Source organism: Accipiter gentilis, chromosome 15, assembly GCF_929443795.1.
Source record: "Accipiter gentilis chromosome 15, bAccGen1.1, whole genome shotgun sequence".
In the NCBI taxonomy this organism is placed as follows: domain Eukaryota; kingdom Metazoa; phylum Chordata; class Aves; order Accipitriformes; family Accipitridae; genus Astur; species Astur gentilis.
The window spans coordinates 4781971-4801955 of NC_064894.1; the positions used below are offsets into that span (position 1 = coordinate 4781971).

At 39.7% G+C, this 19985-nt stretch overlaps 2 protein-coding genes across 10 annotated transcripts in view; both read left to right on the forward strand.

Moving 5' to 3' along the window:
- FAM135A (family with sequence similarity 135 member A) overlaps nucleotides 1-14868 on the forward strand; it is a 95326-nt gene extending 80458 nt beyond the window's left edge. For 4 of the 9 annotated variants that reach the window (XM_049818177.1, XM_049818184.1, XM_049818178.1 and 1 more), the window contains 4 exons: nucleotides 5972-6085; nucleotides 6842-8732; nucleotides 8938-9022; nucleotides 14760-14868. In XM_049818177.1, the coding sequence (XP_049674134.1) occupies nucleotides 5972-6085; nucleotides 6842-7047 (320 nt within the window). In that variant the 3' untranslated portion in view covers nucleotides 7048-8732; nucleotides 8938-9022; nucleotides 14760-14868. The remainder of the gene's footprint in view (nucleotides 1-5971; nucleotides 6086-6841; nucleotides 8733-8937; nucleotides 9023-14759) is intronic. The other 5 variants (XM_049818180.1, XM_049818183.1, XM_049818181.1 and 2 more) reach the window with 5 other exon arrangements.
- Nucleotides 12000-18714, forward strand: SDHAF4 (succinate dehydrogenase complex assembly factor 4). Its single transcript, XM_049818196.1, has 3 exons — nucleotides 12000-12106; nucleotides 14760-14912; nucleotides 17604-18714. The coding sequence occupies exons 1-3, from the start codon at nucleotides 12067-12069 to the stop codon at nucleotides 17711-17713; spliced, it is 303 nt and encodes a 100-aa protein (XP_049674153.1). The 5' UTR covers nucleotides 12000-12066; the 3' UTR covers nucleotides 17714-18714.
- The last annotated feature ends 1271 nt before the right edge of the window (nucleotides 18715-19985 follow it).

Below are 19985 nucleotides of genomic sequence, written 5' to 3' on the forward strand. Positions count from 1 at the left end.
TAAACAAGAGAAGCTCTTTTTTTTCCCCCTTTCTCTCTTCGAGTATTTAGTTTCTTAACTTATTTACATTTTACACTCAGCTAGTTACATTTTTTTCATAAAAATTAACATATTCCAGAGAGTCCAGGAAAATAAACTGTAAATTCTTAATTTGTAGCCATTGCCACCCACCAAATCTGCACTTCAGGTGGTCATTTTTGATGGATTCAGAGACTGTGCCTTACGTGTTAAGAAATTAGCAATGAGAGAACAGTTTCATTTATATGTAGGCTGCTTTTGACATTCTGAATCATCTAAGAAAAATGTCAGTGACATGTGACATTTGACTTTAGTTTGGTTTCAGACAAGACTTTGGTGTGTGAATACCTTGTTTAGAACACCAATACACTGGTCAGGACAAGCATTAAAAACAGAGTCCAGTTCCATCAGTCTTTGCCTGCAGAAACTTGAGCTTGTCAGTCACCTGAAACAACATTAACTGAAGACTCTGGACGTAGATCCCAATTTGATATAAATTGTGATTGATCATTTGCAATTAAGAACTTGGCAAGTAGACTGACTCTGAAACTTTGAACAGAACTCATTCGCCTATAATGAATAATGATGTGTGTCAGAAGCATGGCTTACTGAGATGGGCTTCCATAAAGCAAACCTCAAAATGCTGTTTTCTGTCCCAGTTGTGAATTCCAACAAATTTGCTTCCTCCAACAAATTTGGGGCCTGCAAGTTTTTCTGCCTCAGCTTTAGTTCTGAGCCTTTTTTTAAGTCCCATTTCTCAGCTCTGGAACGTGCCCACATTAGCACTCAGGAATGCATTCGGAAGCAAGTCTCTTCATGATCCCTGTTTACTTCAGAACACAATGAATGAGCTTTAGCAGCCAATGCACGTTGCATCCACGGGATCAGACTAGAGCTAGTCCAAAGTAAACTCTCCTGAAAATGGCATTATGATGGATGAGGGATTCTTAATACCGACAGGTTTGCTTTGCAGTTCTGTTCCTCTTATGCCAGAGTTCACAAATGTGAATGTACAGCCATAGTCTCTTCCAGGATGGTTTTGTACTTACGTAGGTAGGCTTAGATTCATATCTCTTAGTACTTCCACAGGTCTTCATTAGCGGAATTATGATGTACTTGTTTCTTGCCTTACCTCCCCCCTTTAAAAATGTGCATTTTCCTAATCTCTGAAAGGAGGAAAAGACGTTCATTTTGGTTTTTGTTTATGTCTATGTTAACAACAGATCAGCAGTGAATAAGCATGGTTGACATTTTGTTCTTCGACATGTCTATTATGTACAGGATGTCAGCTTAGCTTGCTTGGTGCTGTTTGGCTTTGTGGAGGGAAAAAGCATTTCAGCTCTGGACGTGAGGGAGTGCCTGTTTATAACTCATGGTGAGGATGAAACTAGAATTGAAATAGCATCCCTATTGGTAGCATGGCATGGAGACTAACCTAATCAGTGCTGCTAAGAGGAAGGACTTCCCAGCCCTCAGTAGCTCTGTTCCAACGATGTTGGAAGAATCTGGTAGGTTCTATAGCATCTGGAGCCAAGTTCTTTAAAGTAAAATCTTCAAGGTGGAGTTTGAGCTGACATGAAAGTCTTGAGTTGATGTAAATCTAGCTCCCTAATCAGTCTTCTTGTGGGACTGCAGCTGAAAGTCTGAGCTTCCTTGCATCTGTATTGTAGCACCTTAATGCGAGACCTCAGCTGACTCAGGATTTCAGTGTTTGAATTTTGGCTCTGTATGTGATGTGTTAACTTTGGAAAGCAGTGTGGAAGACCAACTGCAGGAGGTGGCTGCCTTCCAGGGCATAATTTTTGAAGTCCTTATTTCCAGACTCCATTTATGCCAAAGCTTCCAGATCCCTATTTCCAAACAAGTATGTAAATGGACAGAATTGTAGAAGGCGTTGGGAGTATTGTACCTGGACAAAACTGAGACGTTGCCTTCAAGTGAAAGCAATCACATATGACTCTGAGCTACCTGATCTAACGTCAAAGTTGGCCCTGCTTTGAGCAAGTGGGTAGGATCAGATGATCTTCAAAGGTCCCTTCCAACATAAAACACTCTATTCTAGTATTCTGTGAGTAGTATATTCCTAAGGTAAATGGCAGCTTACTAATGGAATCAGATTGTTGTACTATTTAATAAGTGATTTTGATGTGATTATGCTCAAGAATTCTGTGGTATCCACAGTGAATACTGTCCATTGCAAATAATTGAAGCCTTGTTTTGAATTAAAGGGGGTGGCATGGAATTTTGTCATCCTTTTTGTCATACAAGTCTCAGAGAGTATCAGCAGCCCATTGTACCAGTGGCTCCATCTCACATTCCCTACTTGGATGTTGGCTATAGCTAGAGGACAGACTTAACTTCTGATTCTGGTGCCTGAATGTATATAAAAAAATATTCTTCTGTAATTGCAGTTAGTTATGGGTTACCAGGTCTCCACACCGGCTGTTCCAGCACATTTTTCCATTTGACATACTATTTGGAAAAATTGTTCATGAATTTATAGATACCACTAATTCAATAATGACTAATGTTATTCAGAATTCGCTGATGGACATGAATGGCACAATGGTTAAATGATAGCAATTGTGCTCTCTGTGTATGCATAAATTCATTTTGACTGAGATTGAAGTTCCATTAGGTGATAAGGATCATCATAAAAATTTGGAAAGCCCATTAAAGGTTCGTTACTACAGGAAAGAACGTTCTGTTATATGGGACAAAGCTTGTTATTTCAGCAGTGATCTTTCACTTGGATTGTTCTTTTCCAAGCTATCTCAAGTCCTGTTGAAAAATTTAATCAATACTTTCTAGTTAATGACAAAATCAGTGTTTTTTCTAGGGCTCTGCAAAAATGAGTGATCTGTTCAGTAGATGATGTGATGAGTTCAAATGTATTTTGTTCTGATAGAATTAGGTTTTAATATTCCAGCATTTTTGCCTAGCTACAACAATCTGGAAATGTTTGCCTGATTAGATTTTGGAGTTGGTTTCTTAATTCAGCAGCTGAAAATCTTGCTGCACAAGAAAAAACGGTTCATTAATTCCTTAGACTAATTTTAAGCTTGGGATATTACAGTATGCGTGACAGATCTTGTGTTATGTGTGGTGTGGGAAAAACAAAGATGTGGATCATAGGAATTAACTGAGCTGTGTCCTTGTTCACAATTTATTCCTGAATTTTTAATTTAATTAAAGGCAGAATGTATTTAAAGTCTAGGAACTAAGTGAAAGAACAACGTGTAAAGATGACTGGTGGGCCAGTTTTTACTGCTATATGAAAGATTGTGATAAGTTGCTTCTTTGTCCACAAGTACACTTAATTTAGGCAGCACAGTTTAGCACTGCACACTTCCATGTTAGAGATCACTCTCTGCCTGTGTCGTGAGTAGTCCCATAGCCTGTCTGGAGAGCAGAAAGGATGCTGTTGAACACCATGCAGTTCCTTCTCATTGACAAATGGTTTGAGTTTTCTCATTTTGTAGAAATCCAAGGGATTGCTAGCCTCTGTACATTTATATTTTGACTCCTCTCTTTCCCATCCATATAGTCATATGTGGTCTATATATATCACATGAACCATGTCAGAATAAACAACTTCGAGACATAAGACTTGGACTTTTTTCTTCAAAATAGGCACAAAGAGTCGTCCAAAGAGAAACTACCCAAGAATAGTTAAACAATAAAACTCATGCTTATTAAATACTCTGTATGCCTTCTTTGCACTGACTGAAGAGTTCCCTCAAACACTTTTTTGTAATGAAATATTCCTGATATTTATCTTGCCTAAAATGAAGGGAAGCCCAAGATGCTATTTTATGAACCAGAATATAAAGCATAAAAATGACTCACTGTGACCAAAAGGGGATGCCTAATTTATTAGGCTGTCATGTCCTAAGCCTGTTTTTTGGGTTTTTGGTTTGTTTGGGGTTTTATTATATAGCATATGACAATGAAGAGAGTCTATTTAAATGTTGATTGATATAGACTGATGTTCCTCTAAAAATTCCCCAGGATATCTCTTCCTTCTTCAGGTTGATTAAAAGACCTAGGCAGACCACTTCCTTTGTACCTTTTACATGAATGCTAATGGATATTTCTGTAGGGGAAGTGCATATCAAAAGAAACTTAATACAAGATAGACAGAGTCCCAAGGAATTTACAAAACTATTACAGATTAGCCTGCAGAGAATTCCTGTCCTTGATTTATTCCAAATGCATTCTTTTCAACTCAGTACAAAGTTTTGGAACTGGCATCTGCATCTTCATGTAATATTTGCTGCAGTCATTTTTCATCAGATGTCAAATAAAATACTCCAGTGATTTAGCTGATCTTTGGAGACAGTGTTGTTTTTCAGTGGGCACAGGCAAAAAAAAAAAAGAAAAGCCAAACAGATTTTCTATTTGAAGAGGACTGGAACCAGGATCTAGTTTGGATGCACTGTATGTTTTTATAGATTTACAGAATTTTTTTTGTTTTTCAATTTTCCTGTGAAATCTGGGAAGATATGTTTACTTTTTCACATGCTAAAATTGTTCAGCATTGTTTCTGTAACTGACTTGATTTGGAGATGTAGCCTTCATCACATGGAGTGTACAAAATATTGAAAACTAGGAAACAACTTCTGAAAAAAGGAAAGATTTTTCACTTTGGGCTCCACTGATGGCTTTAGGAACAGGTATATATTAATACTTAGTATGTATTCAGCCTGAACAAAACAGGGAAACTAAATCCAGAACTTTGTCCTGGCAGTATAGCTTCTGCAAAGCAGATAGCAAGTAATTTCTTTTTCCTACACAATCAGATCTCTCTCCCTCCCCCCCCCCCCCCCAATGAAAGTTTGATTTGTGGAGTCTGACACAGAAAATATTTGCTGCAGATTCCAGAAGCACCTTTGAAGAATGACTTTGTTTGCAGTATTTCTGTAATTCTCAGAATGGACTAAGGACATTCCGTAAATTAAAACCCAACAGTTACAGGATCTGACCATTATTCTCTGGAAATGAAAAGTCAGGCTAATAGCACCAGTGTAAAACTCATTGGCACCGGTGCAAAAAGTTGGATCAAATCTACCAGTGATAAGATGTAAGCACCTGACACCTAGGAGATGGCCAGAGAGCCATTCGGGCTGCTTTTCAGTATAGCTTACCTTTATATACATGTAAACTGTTTGAGCATTTTCTGGTTTTGCCTAACAGTTGCCTTTGTATTTAACTGTAGATGGCTATGATATTCAGAAGGGGCTGTTCTAAGTGGGCACCATCAGAAATCTGCTAAAGCGTTTTCGAGAAAACGTAACAATTAAATGTCTTAAGGACTGTAACTCCACCATTACTGGGGGTTCCTACCTTTGCATCTTCTTACTATTAAAGAGCTTGTGCAAGAAAGGAAGTCTGGGTTTAATTATAAAGGTTTAACTATATTTGGGGAGTTGTGTTGGGTGGACCTCGCACCTGTGCTTGAGCTGGCCAAACTTTACAGGGAGGCGGTGCCTAATACAGACACCTATACTAGGTGGGCTATATTGGGTACTCGTTGGTGCTAGGCATTAATCCTGGTGCAGCTGGGCTGTTGACAGACACATCACTGAAGACAAGGCACCATCCATCTTCAGGTTTCTTTAGGCAATGCGAAGGCTTTACTCCCTTCTGTCAGGCAGAAACCAACCACTTTATTCACAAGAGGCAAGACAAAGGTTTGAACCAAACTCTGTTTAAATGGGAAACATCACAATTGGGTCAAGCCCATATGTATTAAAATATGTACAGAGGAAAGGCTGGTACCCAACATCTCATTATTCTGTAGCACTACCTATTGTAATTGATGTTTCTGCCTTTTTGTGCAAGATCTTGTAATAGATTGGTGCCAAATTTCAGCTGTAAAATGTTTCATTGTTCTGTAGTAATTTCCAAGGGACTGGTTATAATAGATACCTTTTTCTCTCTTTTCCTGTAGGTCTTCATTACTTCAAAAACATTGTGTTGGTAGGATCTCTGCAGGATCGTTATGTTCCTTATCACTCCGCTCGCATTGAGATGTGTAAAACAGCTTTAAAGGATAAACAATCAGGTAATAAATATCCTGCAAAATAAGCAGATGACTTGGGTTAAACTTCACAGGTCTCAGATTCATCCCATTTAATTTTGGGTTCTTAGCTGCGGCACTTCTGTTATGCCTTTAGACACTCTGGGCTTACTTTGTAGTAACAGAGAGAAAATCCATGTGGGAGCTGAATTGCTTTCTGGATCTGTCCTGTTCTATGACATGCAGAAGGAGATGAGACTGAATAAATTTCTAGCTTACAGACTTTGCTGAAGGTTAGCTGGGATGAACACAGACCCTGATGTGTTACTCCATGAAGAGGGAGGACAAATAGCTTTGATTTTTGAGGACATCAAGCTGCAGCATTGAGCACGTGGGCTGTATTTAGTTGAGGCTTAATATTAGCACTGAAAGAAAAGGTAGTTTTCCCATTTTCAGTGGTGGTTGCTAGTTGTATTTACTGTTGAGACATCCCAGCACAACTGCATTCTAGCATTGTATATTGACAAATAAATACCTTTTATGTAGTGCCATTACATAAACTAATACTGATGAGCACATTCTGACTATAAACATACAAATACTAAAATGCATAGCTTAAAATTATTTTTCCAATGTTTCTGGGGAAAATAAACTTCCTGTACATTCTGTCTTGACAGAACAACAGCATAACATATATCATTACCTCTCTTATTCTGAACCGTATTTGTTTTGAGTTCAAGGTCAAAGAACTGTATTTGTTTCTGGTGATTCACACAGTACAACTTTTCTTTTCCTCTGCAGGACCAATTTATGCTGAAATGATCCAGAACCTGCTTCTGCCAGTTCTTCAAAATAAGGAATGTAATTTGGTTCGTTATAATGTAATTAATGCATTACCCAATACAGCAGATTCTCTCATCGGGAGAGCTGCACACATTGCTGTTCTTGATTCAGAAATATTTTTAGAAAAATTCTTTCTTGTTGCTGCCCTAAAATATTTTCAGTAGAGAAAAGCATTGTAAGAGACTTGGTTATTACCTCATTAACAGAAGAATCAAATAATGTGTGGTATTAAAGTATAGCTGCAGCTGTATTTTAAGAGATATTTATACTTTTTATATGGAAGATAATTTATATCATCCACACTTAGGGCTTTTTAACATCAACTTTACTTTCTAGGTAACGTGGCTGTGCAATATTTTTTTATTTTGTTCTTTTTACTTTTCTATTACTTTTTCTTAATTTTGGGTACCTAATTATTTGGAGATTAAAGCACAGTGCGTACTTTTGGTTCGTTTATTATTGACTCTTAGACTACAGAAGTCAATGTTACTTGGCTACATTTTAAAAGAGGCTTTAGATGCCAAAATAAATTGGATTTTAAAATTCTAATAAGGTCTTACACGTTCAGTTGTCATATTTTAGCACTGTAGGAAGTTTAACTGGAAACACAAAGAGCTGCTAAAATACTGGCTATTTGGCAATTACTCTATCTGTGGGTCTCACAAAGACCGTTACCGAGTTGTCTGTTCTACAGCTTAAGAGTTTTCTACAAAATCATTATCATCATTGTTAAATGTTATGCCTGTGGGAATATATTTTCTACTGATCTCAAAAACATGTTAGTTTACATACTCAATTTTATTACTGGAACTTTAGTTTTCAGAAGCAAATGGCAACTAAGGATTTTTGAATGTTTAATGATAGCTGCCTTCAAATAATTGGGGTTTTGCAAACTGTATTAAAATTGCTCCTTACTCTGTCAGTTCTTCAGATGAACGTGGACAGTTTTACATGGACTTCCTTGTACGTACGTAAAATAAGTAAATGTTATAAATTTCTGCAATACTTTTATGAATTTAAGCAATTTTTAAATATTGTTAAAATGTTTTATTGACTACAAAGTATTGTAAATATAAATCAATCGATCTTCAAATGGGACAATATTGTAAACTTTACCTGTTTAGTGATACAGATAAAATGTTTTTGATATACAGGAATGTTAAAGGTCTATTGACTTTCTACTGGTGCTGAATAGCATTAAGTTTGGTTTCTCCTTCCTTCCCTTTTCTCTGTTTCAAACAATAATTCACTAAAGGTGTGGGGGGGAAGAGTTACATGTGCATTCACTAATTGTAATGAACATTTTTTGAAAAATATAAATTTGTTGTATAATGCATGTTTATTTTTAGCATTGTGTTATTGCATCTGGTGTTAATAAAATGAACAAATGACTCTAATGGAAGCAATTAAAGAAACCGAAATGTTCTGCTAATTACGAAAATTCTGGGGAGGCTTTTTTGTATATAATTAATAATTTTGTATTATTTGAAATGAATATAGCAATAATAGTTCATAATGAAGTGATTTTGCATTTGTTGTATAATACAGTCTTTGTAATATTTTTTTTTCTTTAGAGCTTACAAGATGCTCAAATGAGCATCTACAGTTTGACAATGTACACACTTGAAAGTATTTTATCAGAGTTGTGTTAGGCAAGTCTTTATGACACAAACATATCTTAAATACATTCCCACTATAACAATGTCTAATTTTATTGATAATTTTTTATTATAATGGTGCTACTAAGTTCTAAATATTTAAATTATGTTCTGACATCTCAACTGTCTTTTATTTAACAGTGTTAACAGTAGTTGGCCAGTGGCTGAATTTTGAATATCAGTTTAGGGAGGTAGGTCTACACAATTTTCCTTGATTCACAATGAGGAAGTTAAACTACTCGCAGTACATAAGTATTTAGATGTTTCTGTCACTGTTGAAAGATGTCTGTCTTGTTGTGTCTCTCTGGAAATCTGACAGTGTAAAGCATGCTTTTGTGATTAGCAAAGCAGAAATATCCTGGCAGAAATAACCAGATGATTCTTTTTTTTTTATAGTAGATCACATCCAGTTAAGGAGGCTTGAATTTGGTTTGTGCTTTGAGGAAAATGGATGGTGCAGGAAATCATGTGATATTTGCATGTAAGTTTATCAAGGAACAGGGCAAATTAAGAGAACGTTAAATTCATTTTCTCCTTGCTAATGTGTATCGCCCAGTGCAGTCCCTGTGTGGTCTGGTAGCCCTCGAAGCCCCAAAGGAATGAGCCGTAAGACAGTAGCGAGTGGCATGATGATCCCAACGTGTCCTTGAAGCATACGAAGTTCCTATTTGCAGTTGCAGACTGCGTGGTACACCTGCAGTTTCTCTAAGAACAACACATGCCATCTTGGATGTTTTGGACAACTGTGCATGTGTTGCATGGCGTACTCTCCCTACTCCCACCTATTTCTGCCTTCTGTTTACTAGATAGAAATATGGACTCTTACATACGTAATTCAATGTCATCTGATGCGGTGGCAGCTATGAAGTGCTCCATCTCACCCCTTTTCTGTTTGAATCAGGGCTTCATCTTCCTGTAGTGATGGTGACCTCTCTTTCACGCAGGTGTCCTACAGCTGCTTGAAAGAGAATTATGCTGCTTACAGAACAAGAGATAAAAATTAAGGTCTTAACATTCCTTTAGAGAGCTGCCAGTCTCTTGTTTCCCTGAAGGCAGTAGGCTGCTACCGTTCTTTCGCAAAGCTCTCAGTGATATTATTAGGAGGTCACTGCATAAAATGAGATAGTGTCTAAACTTCTGCTTGCACATAGTATATATAAATTAATTCCATGGTTTGTCTGAATCTTCCATCAGAATTAAACTTTCTGATCCTATAGATCTAGAAACTGCTAATTTGGAAAAAGAGCTCATGTCCTACTGTGGATATCACCAGGCTTTGCAGCAGAGCCAAGAGATTTCACATTGGGGGAGAACTTACTCTGTAACTACAGAACACCCGTCATTCCAAGCCAATCTTATTTGCACAGCCCTGACCAGGTGTGTTGTTCAGATAACCAAGCTGCTGGACATGGTCAGAGAGGAAGAGGGGGCATTTAGGCAAAAGCAGCATGCTTGCTGCCCAGGGCAGTGCTGGTTGTGGTACTCTCCACATAGCCCCCATGGCCAGCTTACGTTCGGCGCATCTGAACTGACCTCCTGCAGAGTTTGCAGTAGCTCCAGGTCTTTTATTCCCTGCTTTTTAGAGCAGCAAAGCAAAGTACAGTATCGTCTGAGTCCTCCTTGCAAGGTAAGATGCAGTGTAAGAGATAAATGATCAGTAAAAAGAGGGAGGAAAACAAAAAAAAAAAGAAAACATTGCATTTAGTCACAAAGTGGAAAACTCCTGTGGCGAGTGCTACATTTGTATTTACCAATGTTCAGATTTATTACCTCCTCAGCCACAAGATCTAGAAATACATAATTCAGGAGTTAAAAATGAATTTTGCATTTTCATAGCACTACAGTAAATGAAGACTAGGGAAAAAAAAGTTTTTAAGACCTCAGCTTAATTTTAGGTGCAAGAACAGTTCCTAATTAATCTTACATTGCTATTTCATCCTTACTATTTGAGGTTGCACATAAGCATGATTTTTCATGGATTGTAGTAAGCTGTTTAGGAACAGAGCTTACTGTTACTTGGTCTCTGCAGACAACTTGGTATGAGTATTTTTAAGGTAAGGATTTCTTAATAGTTTTTACTGTATTGAGCACATGCATGATCAGTTCTTGACCTGGCATAGATCTGGTTATTTTTTCTCACTGCTTTTGGGCAGAAGAATGTTTTTTCTGCATGAGCTACCAATATTCCTTTTTATTCTCTCTGATCTAGAGGCCTGGCATCTTGCTACTAGAATAAAGAAAAGGGTTTCCTATTATTTTCGGCCTCTAACGTCCAATTAACCGTGTTATAAAAAGCTGATTGAGAAAATGTCACACAAAAGGCAGTCAGTTAAATTTAATCACTCTCAGTGTGTAGGCATTGCCAGATGTAGTGCAATAAACTCAACAGAGCGTTGCTGCTGTTAATTTACCGAGGAGATTTACTTTCTTAAACTCTTCAGCTGTGAACACAAAATGCTATTTTAGACTCTGATCTCCAAGAACAGCTGAGTGAAAGTTATCTTCTTCCGTTTGGTATCTGTGGACAGTGTTTTGAATTCTGTTTTACAGAAGAGCAAGGTTAGCTGGAGCAGTTTGAGGAGTGACAAAAAACAAATATTGCCATATTCAAAACATTAACTGGAGCTAATTAACTGGAGCTCCACCCCATGAGCCCAGGTGTTAACTCATCCCAGGGTTAGGTTTATACTGAGAGAGAGTAGAGAATGTTAAAAGCACCTTCATGGGGTAAACTGGGAAACTGAAAAGATGGGTTCTGAAGTCCTCTGTTTCAGCACTTGGGTTTGGTTGCTGTTTCTTCCTGGGAGGGTGAATAATGCCTGTTCAAGTGCAGAAGGGGCAACAGCAGGGGTATAGGACTGAGAGGGATAAAGTTTATTAATAAATAATTATGATAGTTAAATAATTTTCTGATAACTTTGAAGTTATACAGCGCTTAGTTTGGAAGGGCAAACACTGGGTCTGTACCTCATTATGGCATCAGCCTAAATTCTTTCATGTTGTAAGCAGTCTTTGTGTATTATTTCAACAATTTGTTTCATTATTTAAAAAAAAAAAAAAAAAAAAAGGCTAGCGGGGCTCCGCTACACATTGGGGAAAAAAAAATAGGTCTTCTCAGCGGTAAACTTCACTGCAGAGCAAAGCCGAAGACGCCTTTGCTCCGGGTTTGGGGGGGGGGGGGGGGTGGGGGGAGAGGAGAGTTGTAGCTTATTTCTCGAGCACCTCGAAAAGCCCGGAGGCACCTTCATCGACAGCTTGGCTCCCAAGGCGCCGTTCGCCGGAGAGCGGTGCGGGGGAGAATGGGTTTTGTTTTTAAGGCCGGTGTGAGCTGTCCTGTCCGAAACCGCCGCCTTGACTAAAACCGCGTTTCCCGCCGCTTTTCCCTCAGGCGGGCGGGCGAGCGGGGGCGGGGCTCGCGCGGCGTCCAACGGACGCCGCGCGAGCCCCGCCCCCGCTCGCCCGCCCCTCCGCTGGCGGTTGGCGCCTGCGCCGTAGCGGCCTCACGCGTCCCGGCTCGGCGCCGTTATGGCTCTGCGGCTGCTGCGCGGCGCGCCGAGGGCAGCGAGTAAGAGGCGGGCGGAGGGCGGGAAAGGGGGCTCGGCTTTGCCGCTGAGGGGTTCCCCCAGACTCTCCTCCCGTCTCTCACTCCGGGGAGTTAGGAGGGAGGGAGAAAGGGGAGGTTACCGGCCGCGACTGTTGGCGCTGGGGTTGCTGAGGGGAGCCTAAGATGGCGGTGGGTGATGGAGGCCGTGCGCCGCCCGCGGTGAGACCCCCCCCGCTTCTTCAGCCCACGGCATCTGTTAGGAGCGGTGGGGTGCCACAGCTTATGTGTCGTGTCGTCCCCCCTAGTTCTCTACAGGTTTCCTGCTTCCCCCCCCCCCCCCGGTAATAATATTCTCCCCTGTATTGCAAACCTACTGCTATCGGGGCTTACTATCTGTTCCGAAGGTTTTCTTTCCCTGTCGTTGCTGCGAACTTCTAAACGGTAGTAAAATATTAAGCTGTGGTTTAATATTTGTAGACTAGCCGGAGGGAACTTACTGTGGCCTTGAAAGTTACTGGTCTGTGCCCTTTATGTGAGGAGACTCGGGTGATTTGTTTATGGAGAAACCTGGGCTGGAGAACAAATAAGGTAGCCTGCATAACAGTGTCTGTCCCCACAGGCACGCTCAGCTTAGGCTGTTCTGTAGGGCTGCAGGTCAGGCCACGCTTCCTTCCCCATCCAGAGTTGAGATTTCTGTGAGCTGGTTGATGGAATATTCCTGAAACAGACCAGTACAGTATATGTTAACAGAAGAGCCAGGAAAAAAATGTTGTTAGATGTTTGTGGTCCCTCCTAGGCTCTATTTGGCTCTTAGGTTCATGGCAGTATTTGGCTGATGCTTCTGGCCCCTCAGCATCCTGATGAGTGCCCAGCTCCAGCTGCACAAATTGGCTTTGTTATGCTAAATCACGGTCTGTGGGCCACTTCAAAAGACTGGATGTTGCAGATGTTGGCTGCGCAGCAACTTTAAAGACTCAGGATTTTCAACTTCTTTTCAGATTCAGCTATATAATTAATAAATTGGATGGCTTTGTAACTGCCCATAAAGGATGAGGGAGTCAAAGATCAATTTGTAGAATATGGTTTACTGATAAAGTTGATTGTTCGTTTCATGTTTTTCAGAGGTACTTAATAGTGAGCTGTCATCTCTGACATCTTAAGAATGTATTTTGGTCAATAATATCAAGTATTTCAAGTATTGCAAATAGGAAAATAGATTTTGCTTCTTCTCTGCTGACTGAGATAATCAATTTCATTTCAGTACCTTAATCTGACTTATTTGAACTTGGGCTAGAATATCAGCTTTAATTTGATTTTCTAGCTAGGTTCTCTTTCAGCTTGCTGAAGAATGACAGGATGTTTGGCAGGAGTAGAAAGATCCAATGTTTGCAGAAGGATTAGATTCTTCGCTGTTGGTAGTCCCTTATGTCATGCTTAAAGCAAAAATAATTTAAAAAAAAATCCCTTTGGGGCATTGGCAACAGTTGGCAGGCATAATATAGTTTATTTGACTGTAGGGTTTAATCTTAAGGCTGTGGTATTTTAAGATGAATGAATATGCTGATTCTGGGAATACAGGTGGATTGTTGGTTGGTGTATATATGGGTGAGTTTAATCCACATTGCTTGAGAAGGTTTCCTGATACGATCTCTTCAGTGAGGTAGAATAATGGTTCTTCCCAGTACTTTGCTCCCAAGCTGGTACAGGGAGGATTTCTGTTTGAATCTTCCTTCTGAAGAAAAGTCAGAGCTGCTTTAGGCATGTGTCTTAGCTAAATATAATAGCTAAAATTTTTAGAGGGTAGTTTATGCTCACTGTGGACATTTGGCTTTTTAACCAAATGCAGAAGTATCGGTCGTTTTAAGATATCTTCATAAGTAATTTTTGACTAGTTTATGACTCTTGAATTATTTATGACTTCTGATATCTGTGCACCTCCATTTTTATACTGCTTGAAAGAACTGTATGGGTATGGGTATTAATAGGCTTTCTCCTACATTTACGTTAAAAAAATGTTGGAACTTTAAAGGAAAAAAGTTTATGCTTTTAATGAAAGCATTTGCATGCAGTTATATAATTGAACTTGAAAGTGCTCGAAGTTTGTCCTGCTTTTGACTACCAGCTGAATTATTTTACCATCATGAGGAAAGCCCAACTATTCTCTACCAACATTCTGGAAAACCTGTTACTAAGGGAACAACGTTTTATTTTTTAAAACTTTTCTTTGGGAAAGCAGAAGCTTTTTCTGACTCAAACGCTGCTGGAAATGAGCCAAGCCCTGGAAATCAGCAGGTTTCTTGGGGGAGGTTAGGAATTCTCCAGGAAAACAGAATGTACTGGTCTATGTTAGCATAATTACTATTCAGAGTCTAAAATACAAGAAGATAACAGTGAAGATAAGTTCAAGCAGTTTAAAATACACTGTTTATGTGAACTAAGTTATACAACTAACACAGTTTTGCCTCCATATGTTTCTAGGGCCAAAAATAATTATCTGTGCTGATTTCTTAGGTGTTCGTGAGTTGAATGTTAAACTAATATTTGGAGTTTGTTTTCCTGTCCCCCGCTCCCTAGTTTCTGAAGAGAGGGTTTTTCAGAGGTGCTCTGAACAGTCACAGAGCTACTCAGTATTAAACTCTCACATTTATGCTACACATATCTGTTTGTTTGATAGAGTCATCGCTGCTTTGCAGCTTTCTGAGGAGCACCAGCTCTAAGACGGGAGGAAGATCTGAACCTGCTAAGCAGTCACTTAAGAAACCGAAGTTACCAGTAGGTCGATTTGATGAACCAGAGGAGTCCAGCATAGAGAGGGAACCCCTGGAAAGTAAGTAATGTTTTACAAAATTGAAAGCCATGTTTTAAAGGCAAGACCCTGAGATGCAGTGCTGATGTCAGTTTAAGAAGAGGCGTAGGCATTCAGCACTTCAGAATCGCTTTCTAAGCTTACTGGTTCTGAAAAAAACGAGGCAGTGCAGTGGGCACAGGTTACAGCAAATGGTGTATGGGGGAGAAAGTCTTCCGAACAAGGGTGGTCAAACACTGTAACAAGTCACCCAGAGGATCTGTGACCCCTCTCCTCTTGGAGATACTCCAGTTCGCCTGGATGTCCTGACCTAACACCAGCCTTTTGAGCAGGGTTGGGGCCAGGTGTCTGCCAAAGGTGCCTTCCACCGTAAACCGCTGCACGATTCTGAGAAATGTAGCTGGTACTGGTCTATTAAGTACAGCTATAAATGGTGGTAGTAAACTCATGAGGGCACCAGCTACTTTTAATTATCCAAAAAGCCTGTTCTGTTCCTTAGTCCACAAAAGATTTCTGATTCATGCTGTATTTCGTGGTCAGTCTTTCTCTCAGTCTTGCAGGTAGTGTTTCGAAAAGCAGCAACAGATAATGAGTTTGCTGAGCCACTCGGTGGGGTCCGGGGAGACCTAATGAACTGCTGTTGGTGTTGCGTTCCAGTGACCTTAGTGGGCTGCATTTAGAGGACCTGACAGGATTGAGGGCACAGATATATTGCTGCTGAAGTCACTAGGAACGTATACTTTTTTTATCAGACAGGAGAAAGACAGAATCTATTTTCTTCCTTCTTTTTAATTGGCCATCTTCTCTTAACTAAAAGTGCTAGTCATGCTTTATCTTATTCACCATAGTGTGATATTCTGCTACTGTTTACCAGTAGTGATAACCATGTTTATCTATTTCGAGGCCTCTAGGACAAGCTTTTTTAATATATCAATAGATTACTATGACTATCCAGATGACAAAATGACTGAAAAATTATAGTATCATCTCTGAAATGGTTGCAAGCAATTTCAGGTTGTGACTCACTTGAGAACTGACTCAGAGTTGGAGTTACTGTATAAGCAGCTATTTAATTCTTGTCCTTTATTCCCAAGAAAATAAATGCCATCACTGCTTCATTTAGAACAAATGCATAATTATTATCTTTTGCTTTTCGCTTGGGTGTTCTAGGTTTAGAGCAAGACGCAAGGTTTCTTTTGGCTTCAAATGTAGTTGTATATTCTTCACATGTAACACCAGCAGTAGTTTGCTAGACTGCTGACTGCCTATTGTGTTGTTAGGAAAAAACTTAAAGAGTTTAAGCTGGCTATTTGAATTCCCGCTGCTGTGTAGCTATTGTGGAGAAATCTTCTGAGCTTCTGCATCCACTGTCAGCACATCAGTAGTGCTTGGATATTGGGATGATGACATTGACAAAATAATATTAGATGCATTTGCACTCCTTCTACTGCCAGAGGTGCTCAAATAGTGACACTTCCTATCCTGGTCTGCATGAATTTTTAAACAGGCATCCCAATATGTCATTCTGTATAGCCTGTAGCTACGTGAGTCTCCCTCCATCACTGTCCTTTTTCTCTGTTCTCCAGGGTTTCTGCTGTTGTCTTTCCTCATTTTCAGCCCTGTTCCTCATTACTTGTGTTGCCCACCAGGGCTGAAGTAGGGATATGACTGAGGGAGCCCTGAGTTACATGTATATATGGGAGGCCCTGGAGAATCAGCGTGTCAAGGGGATGCGTGGGGTACAGTGAGCTTCAGGGATACCTGCAGTCCGGTGCAGGGTGAGAAAACACTCGGCCTCGGATGCTGCCGTGCCAAAACGTACTTCGTGGTTTGGCGATGCCCAGTGGGGTGGCCGTTGCACAGCATGGGTGGCTGGAGTTACTACTCTTAAGAGACAGCCCTGAGTAAGGGAGCACTGAGTAGCATAAGGATGTTGACTGTGAGGTGCGGAAAGCTCCGAGTAGGCAGCATAAGCTAGTAGGGTGCTGGGAACAAAAGAAGCACTGCTAATGTGTAACCTTAGCACGTCACTTAACAGAGAGAGCTGAAAGTCCAATCCATACCCCACTTAGGAAGAGTTTCCCTCTCCTGAAGGAGTGTCAGAGTGACTTAGTGAGCTTAATTTAAGCTTTAGAAGGTGAAAAGTCTAATTTTAGCTATTTGGGATGTTACAGTACTTCCTGTGACTGTGGTATCTAGTCTGGTGTTGATGAATATCAACATGCTACTTCTTGAAAAACGTACCAGTATCCCTGAAAACATGGTATTTTAAGTACAAGAATAATAGAATTTTAACTAAAATTCAAGCTAAAAATTAAAAACATGAGTGCTTAAAATTAGAGACCTAAACAAACACAGAAAGTGACCTGGTGTTTTAGATATAGTGAACATATGTACAGCATACCTGAATGACACAAATTCTCACTAGTAATTGATGAGAAACTGCGGTGCTTTCGTGCCTTTGGGCATTGAGTTGCTTTTTTATTTGCATAACTGGATATGATCATACATATTGCTGCCTGTAGTCGAAACACTCTCTGAAATTACTTTTGGATGACTCTGGGAAATGTTTAACTCCAGGTTGTCTTTAAAAACAAAAGAGAATTAATTTTGTATTTGAAAATTAAACTAAGAGGCAAACATTGTAGATGGTGACATCTTTGCATTTGTCAACATTATAGGCATTTTAATGAACTTTCCCTGTCATTTTAGAGTTCCCTGATGGAATCAATCCTGCTACAAAAGAGAGGGGTGGACCTAGAGGCCCTGAACCTACACGTTTCGGAGACTGGGAGAGAAAAGGACGTTGTATAGATTTTTAATGCGTAAATGTGTCTGTATTGCTAATGTTTCTAGTTGTTAAAAAAATATAATGTACAGAAAAATCTTGCCTGGATTTGTTGTGAAGCTTCTTGTTTCTGTCATGCTTGTGATGAATTTTCTGAGAGATACTATGTAAACAAACATAATGCTGCAGCTCAAATTTTGGAGCTGTTCTTTGCTCAGTGTAGACCTGATCTGTAATGCTGTCTACCCTATCCAAGTATAAATGCAGGTATAGTGATGTGAAATGGATAGTTGGGATCTTACTGAGATGTACAAGGGCTTGGATTTCTTTGTGTATTTAAGCATTTATGTAGTGTCTTAAAAGTGCTGAAAGAGCTTTACAGTTCATGAACCTTGACACTGTTCATCCAAAGTACAGACTCCGAGGAGGAGGAGGAGGAGATCGATATGTGGCTGATCTTAGCACAGTGGGTCATTGGTAAAAGTCCCCTTAATCAAGAACCATCCCCTCTGCCTCTGTTAGAGTGGGTTGGGGTTCCTTTCCTGTTTGTAGAGAAGGGATGGAAATGCCATTTTATCTCGTCTCAGGCTGACAGCTGTAAATGGCATGACAGAAATGCAGGCTTAATTCCAAGAGGGTCAGCCCGTGATTGCAAGTAGTGTTGGGGTGCTCTGTATGCAGTTTTAGAACACTGTTCGTTATAACCTAGCTTATTACATGCTATTTGCATTATCTTTTCCTTGATTCATGGAGATGCCTGTTTGAAAACTGGCTAAATGCTGCTTGGGGAAAAATAACATTACTTTCTGACACCTTATGGTCGAAAGGAGACTGATTACATTAGATAATCTAATATTGCAGGTCTTAAAACTAAGTTATCTGGCACTGAACTAGGTATCTTTCAGTCAGACCGAGCTCAGTTCTTCATTCAAGAATTTGCCTAGTTGTAAATAACTGTAGCAAAGTGTAAATCTACCACCTGTGGGGGCACTTATTAATAAGAATAAGCTGTCATTATTAAAATGTGTGAACATATGGTCTGTTTCTGTGCAAGTTCTTTTTGATAGCCTAAACAAATGGATCTTCTCCAGTCTTCAACTGTAAATGTTTTCTTCATCCCTTTGTGTTTCCTTCCTGGTGTTTTGCTGTTTTTTAACCTCTTCTCTTTTACTCTAAGTGCTCCAGCTTCTGTATTCACAGTTCCTATTAGCTGCTCTTGCTGGAGCACCACAGCGGGCATTAAGACAGAAAAAAAGTTTCTTGGAGAGCCCAGGACAGTCTCCCATTTTATCGCCTACATTTCTTTTTCTTCTATGGCTATTTTTGCCTTTTGCTATGCCAAAGCAGGTTGTACCCAAATGAAATTCAGCTTTACTTCATGATTTCTGTTGCTTTGCATTACTCTGGCTCTGTGTAAGAACGCATGGCTTTGTCCAGCTTTGCCTTTTGTATGGTTTTATTAGAGCTTTAAAGTGTGCTAGTCCTATCACAAATCTGTACAACCTCCCAAAAACTCACCCGACTTGCAGCCAGTGAGAGAGCTCCTCACTGAGATCTGCCAGTTTGTGTACCCAGCGTTTGTTTTACTGACATAGTATCACGCTACTTGTGAGTTAAGATGTTTGACTCGCTGCGATGATGCCCTGCAGAAGTATTAAGACTGTTCAGTTAGGTTTATCAACCAGGTACCTTGCTGAAGAGCAAAATGAGGTTTACTAAAGCCTGGTTTTGATAAAAGATGTTAAGTGGTGGTAATTGCATTTTGAACCTTTAATCTTCTATAAATTTAAACTGCAGCATGGTTTGGATATTGGAAAACTGGTCTGTATTTATACCCAATTCATTCTAGTTTCCCTTCTGTAGTGCGACGCTTGAGTTTTCCCAAAATCTACTGGCATTTTCAGTTACCAAAAGATATGCTGCATCAGCTATCTTTAATGTATGTTGCTTATTAAAATACTTACTTCTAGTAATGCTTTGCCTCCTTGGTTGCTAGTGGGTTGGAAGATGCTTCATCATACAATACACCACCTTTTCAAATAGGAAGCAGGAGTTTTCATTGGAAACTTGCCTTTTCTACATCGTTATTAATAGGCTTAACATCTTAATTAGTGAAGAGGCAGTAACGCTACCATGGTTACTTTAATTTTGAATTCCAATTCTTACTCTCCTTATCCATGGATTGTTGCATGAGTTTGTTATCTTCTCTTACCAGGTTTTACCCTTCCCAGCGTGCACTCCATGAACGGTTACCCAGTTCCACTTCTTGGCGTTCCTGATTTTCCGTTCTGATTGCTCCCTTCAGC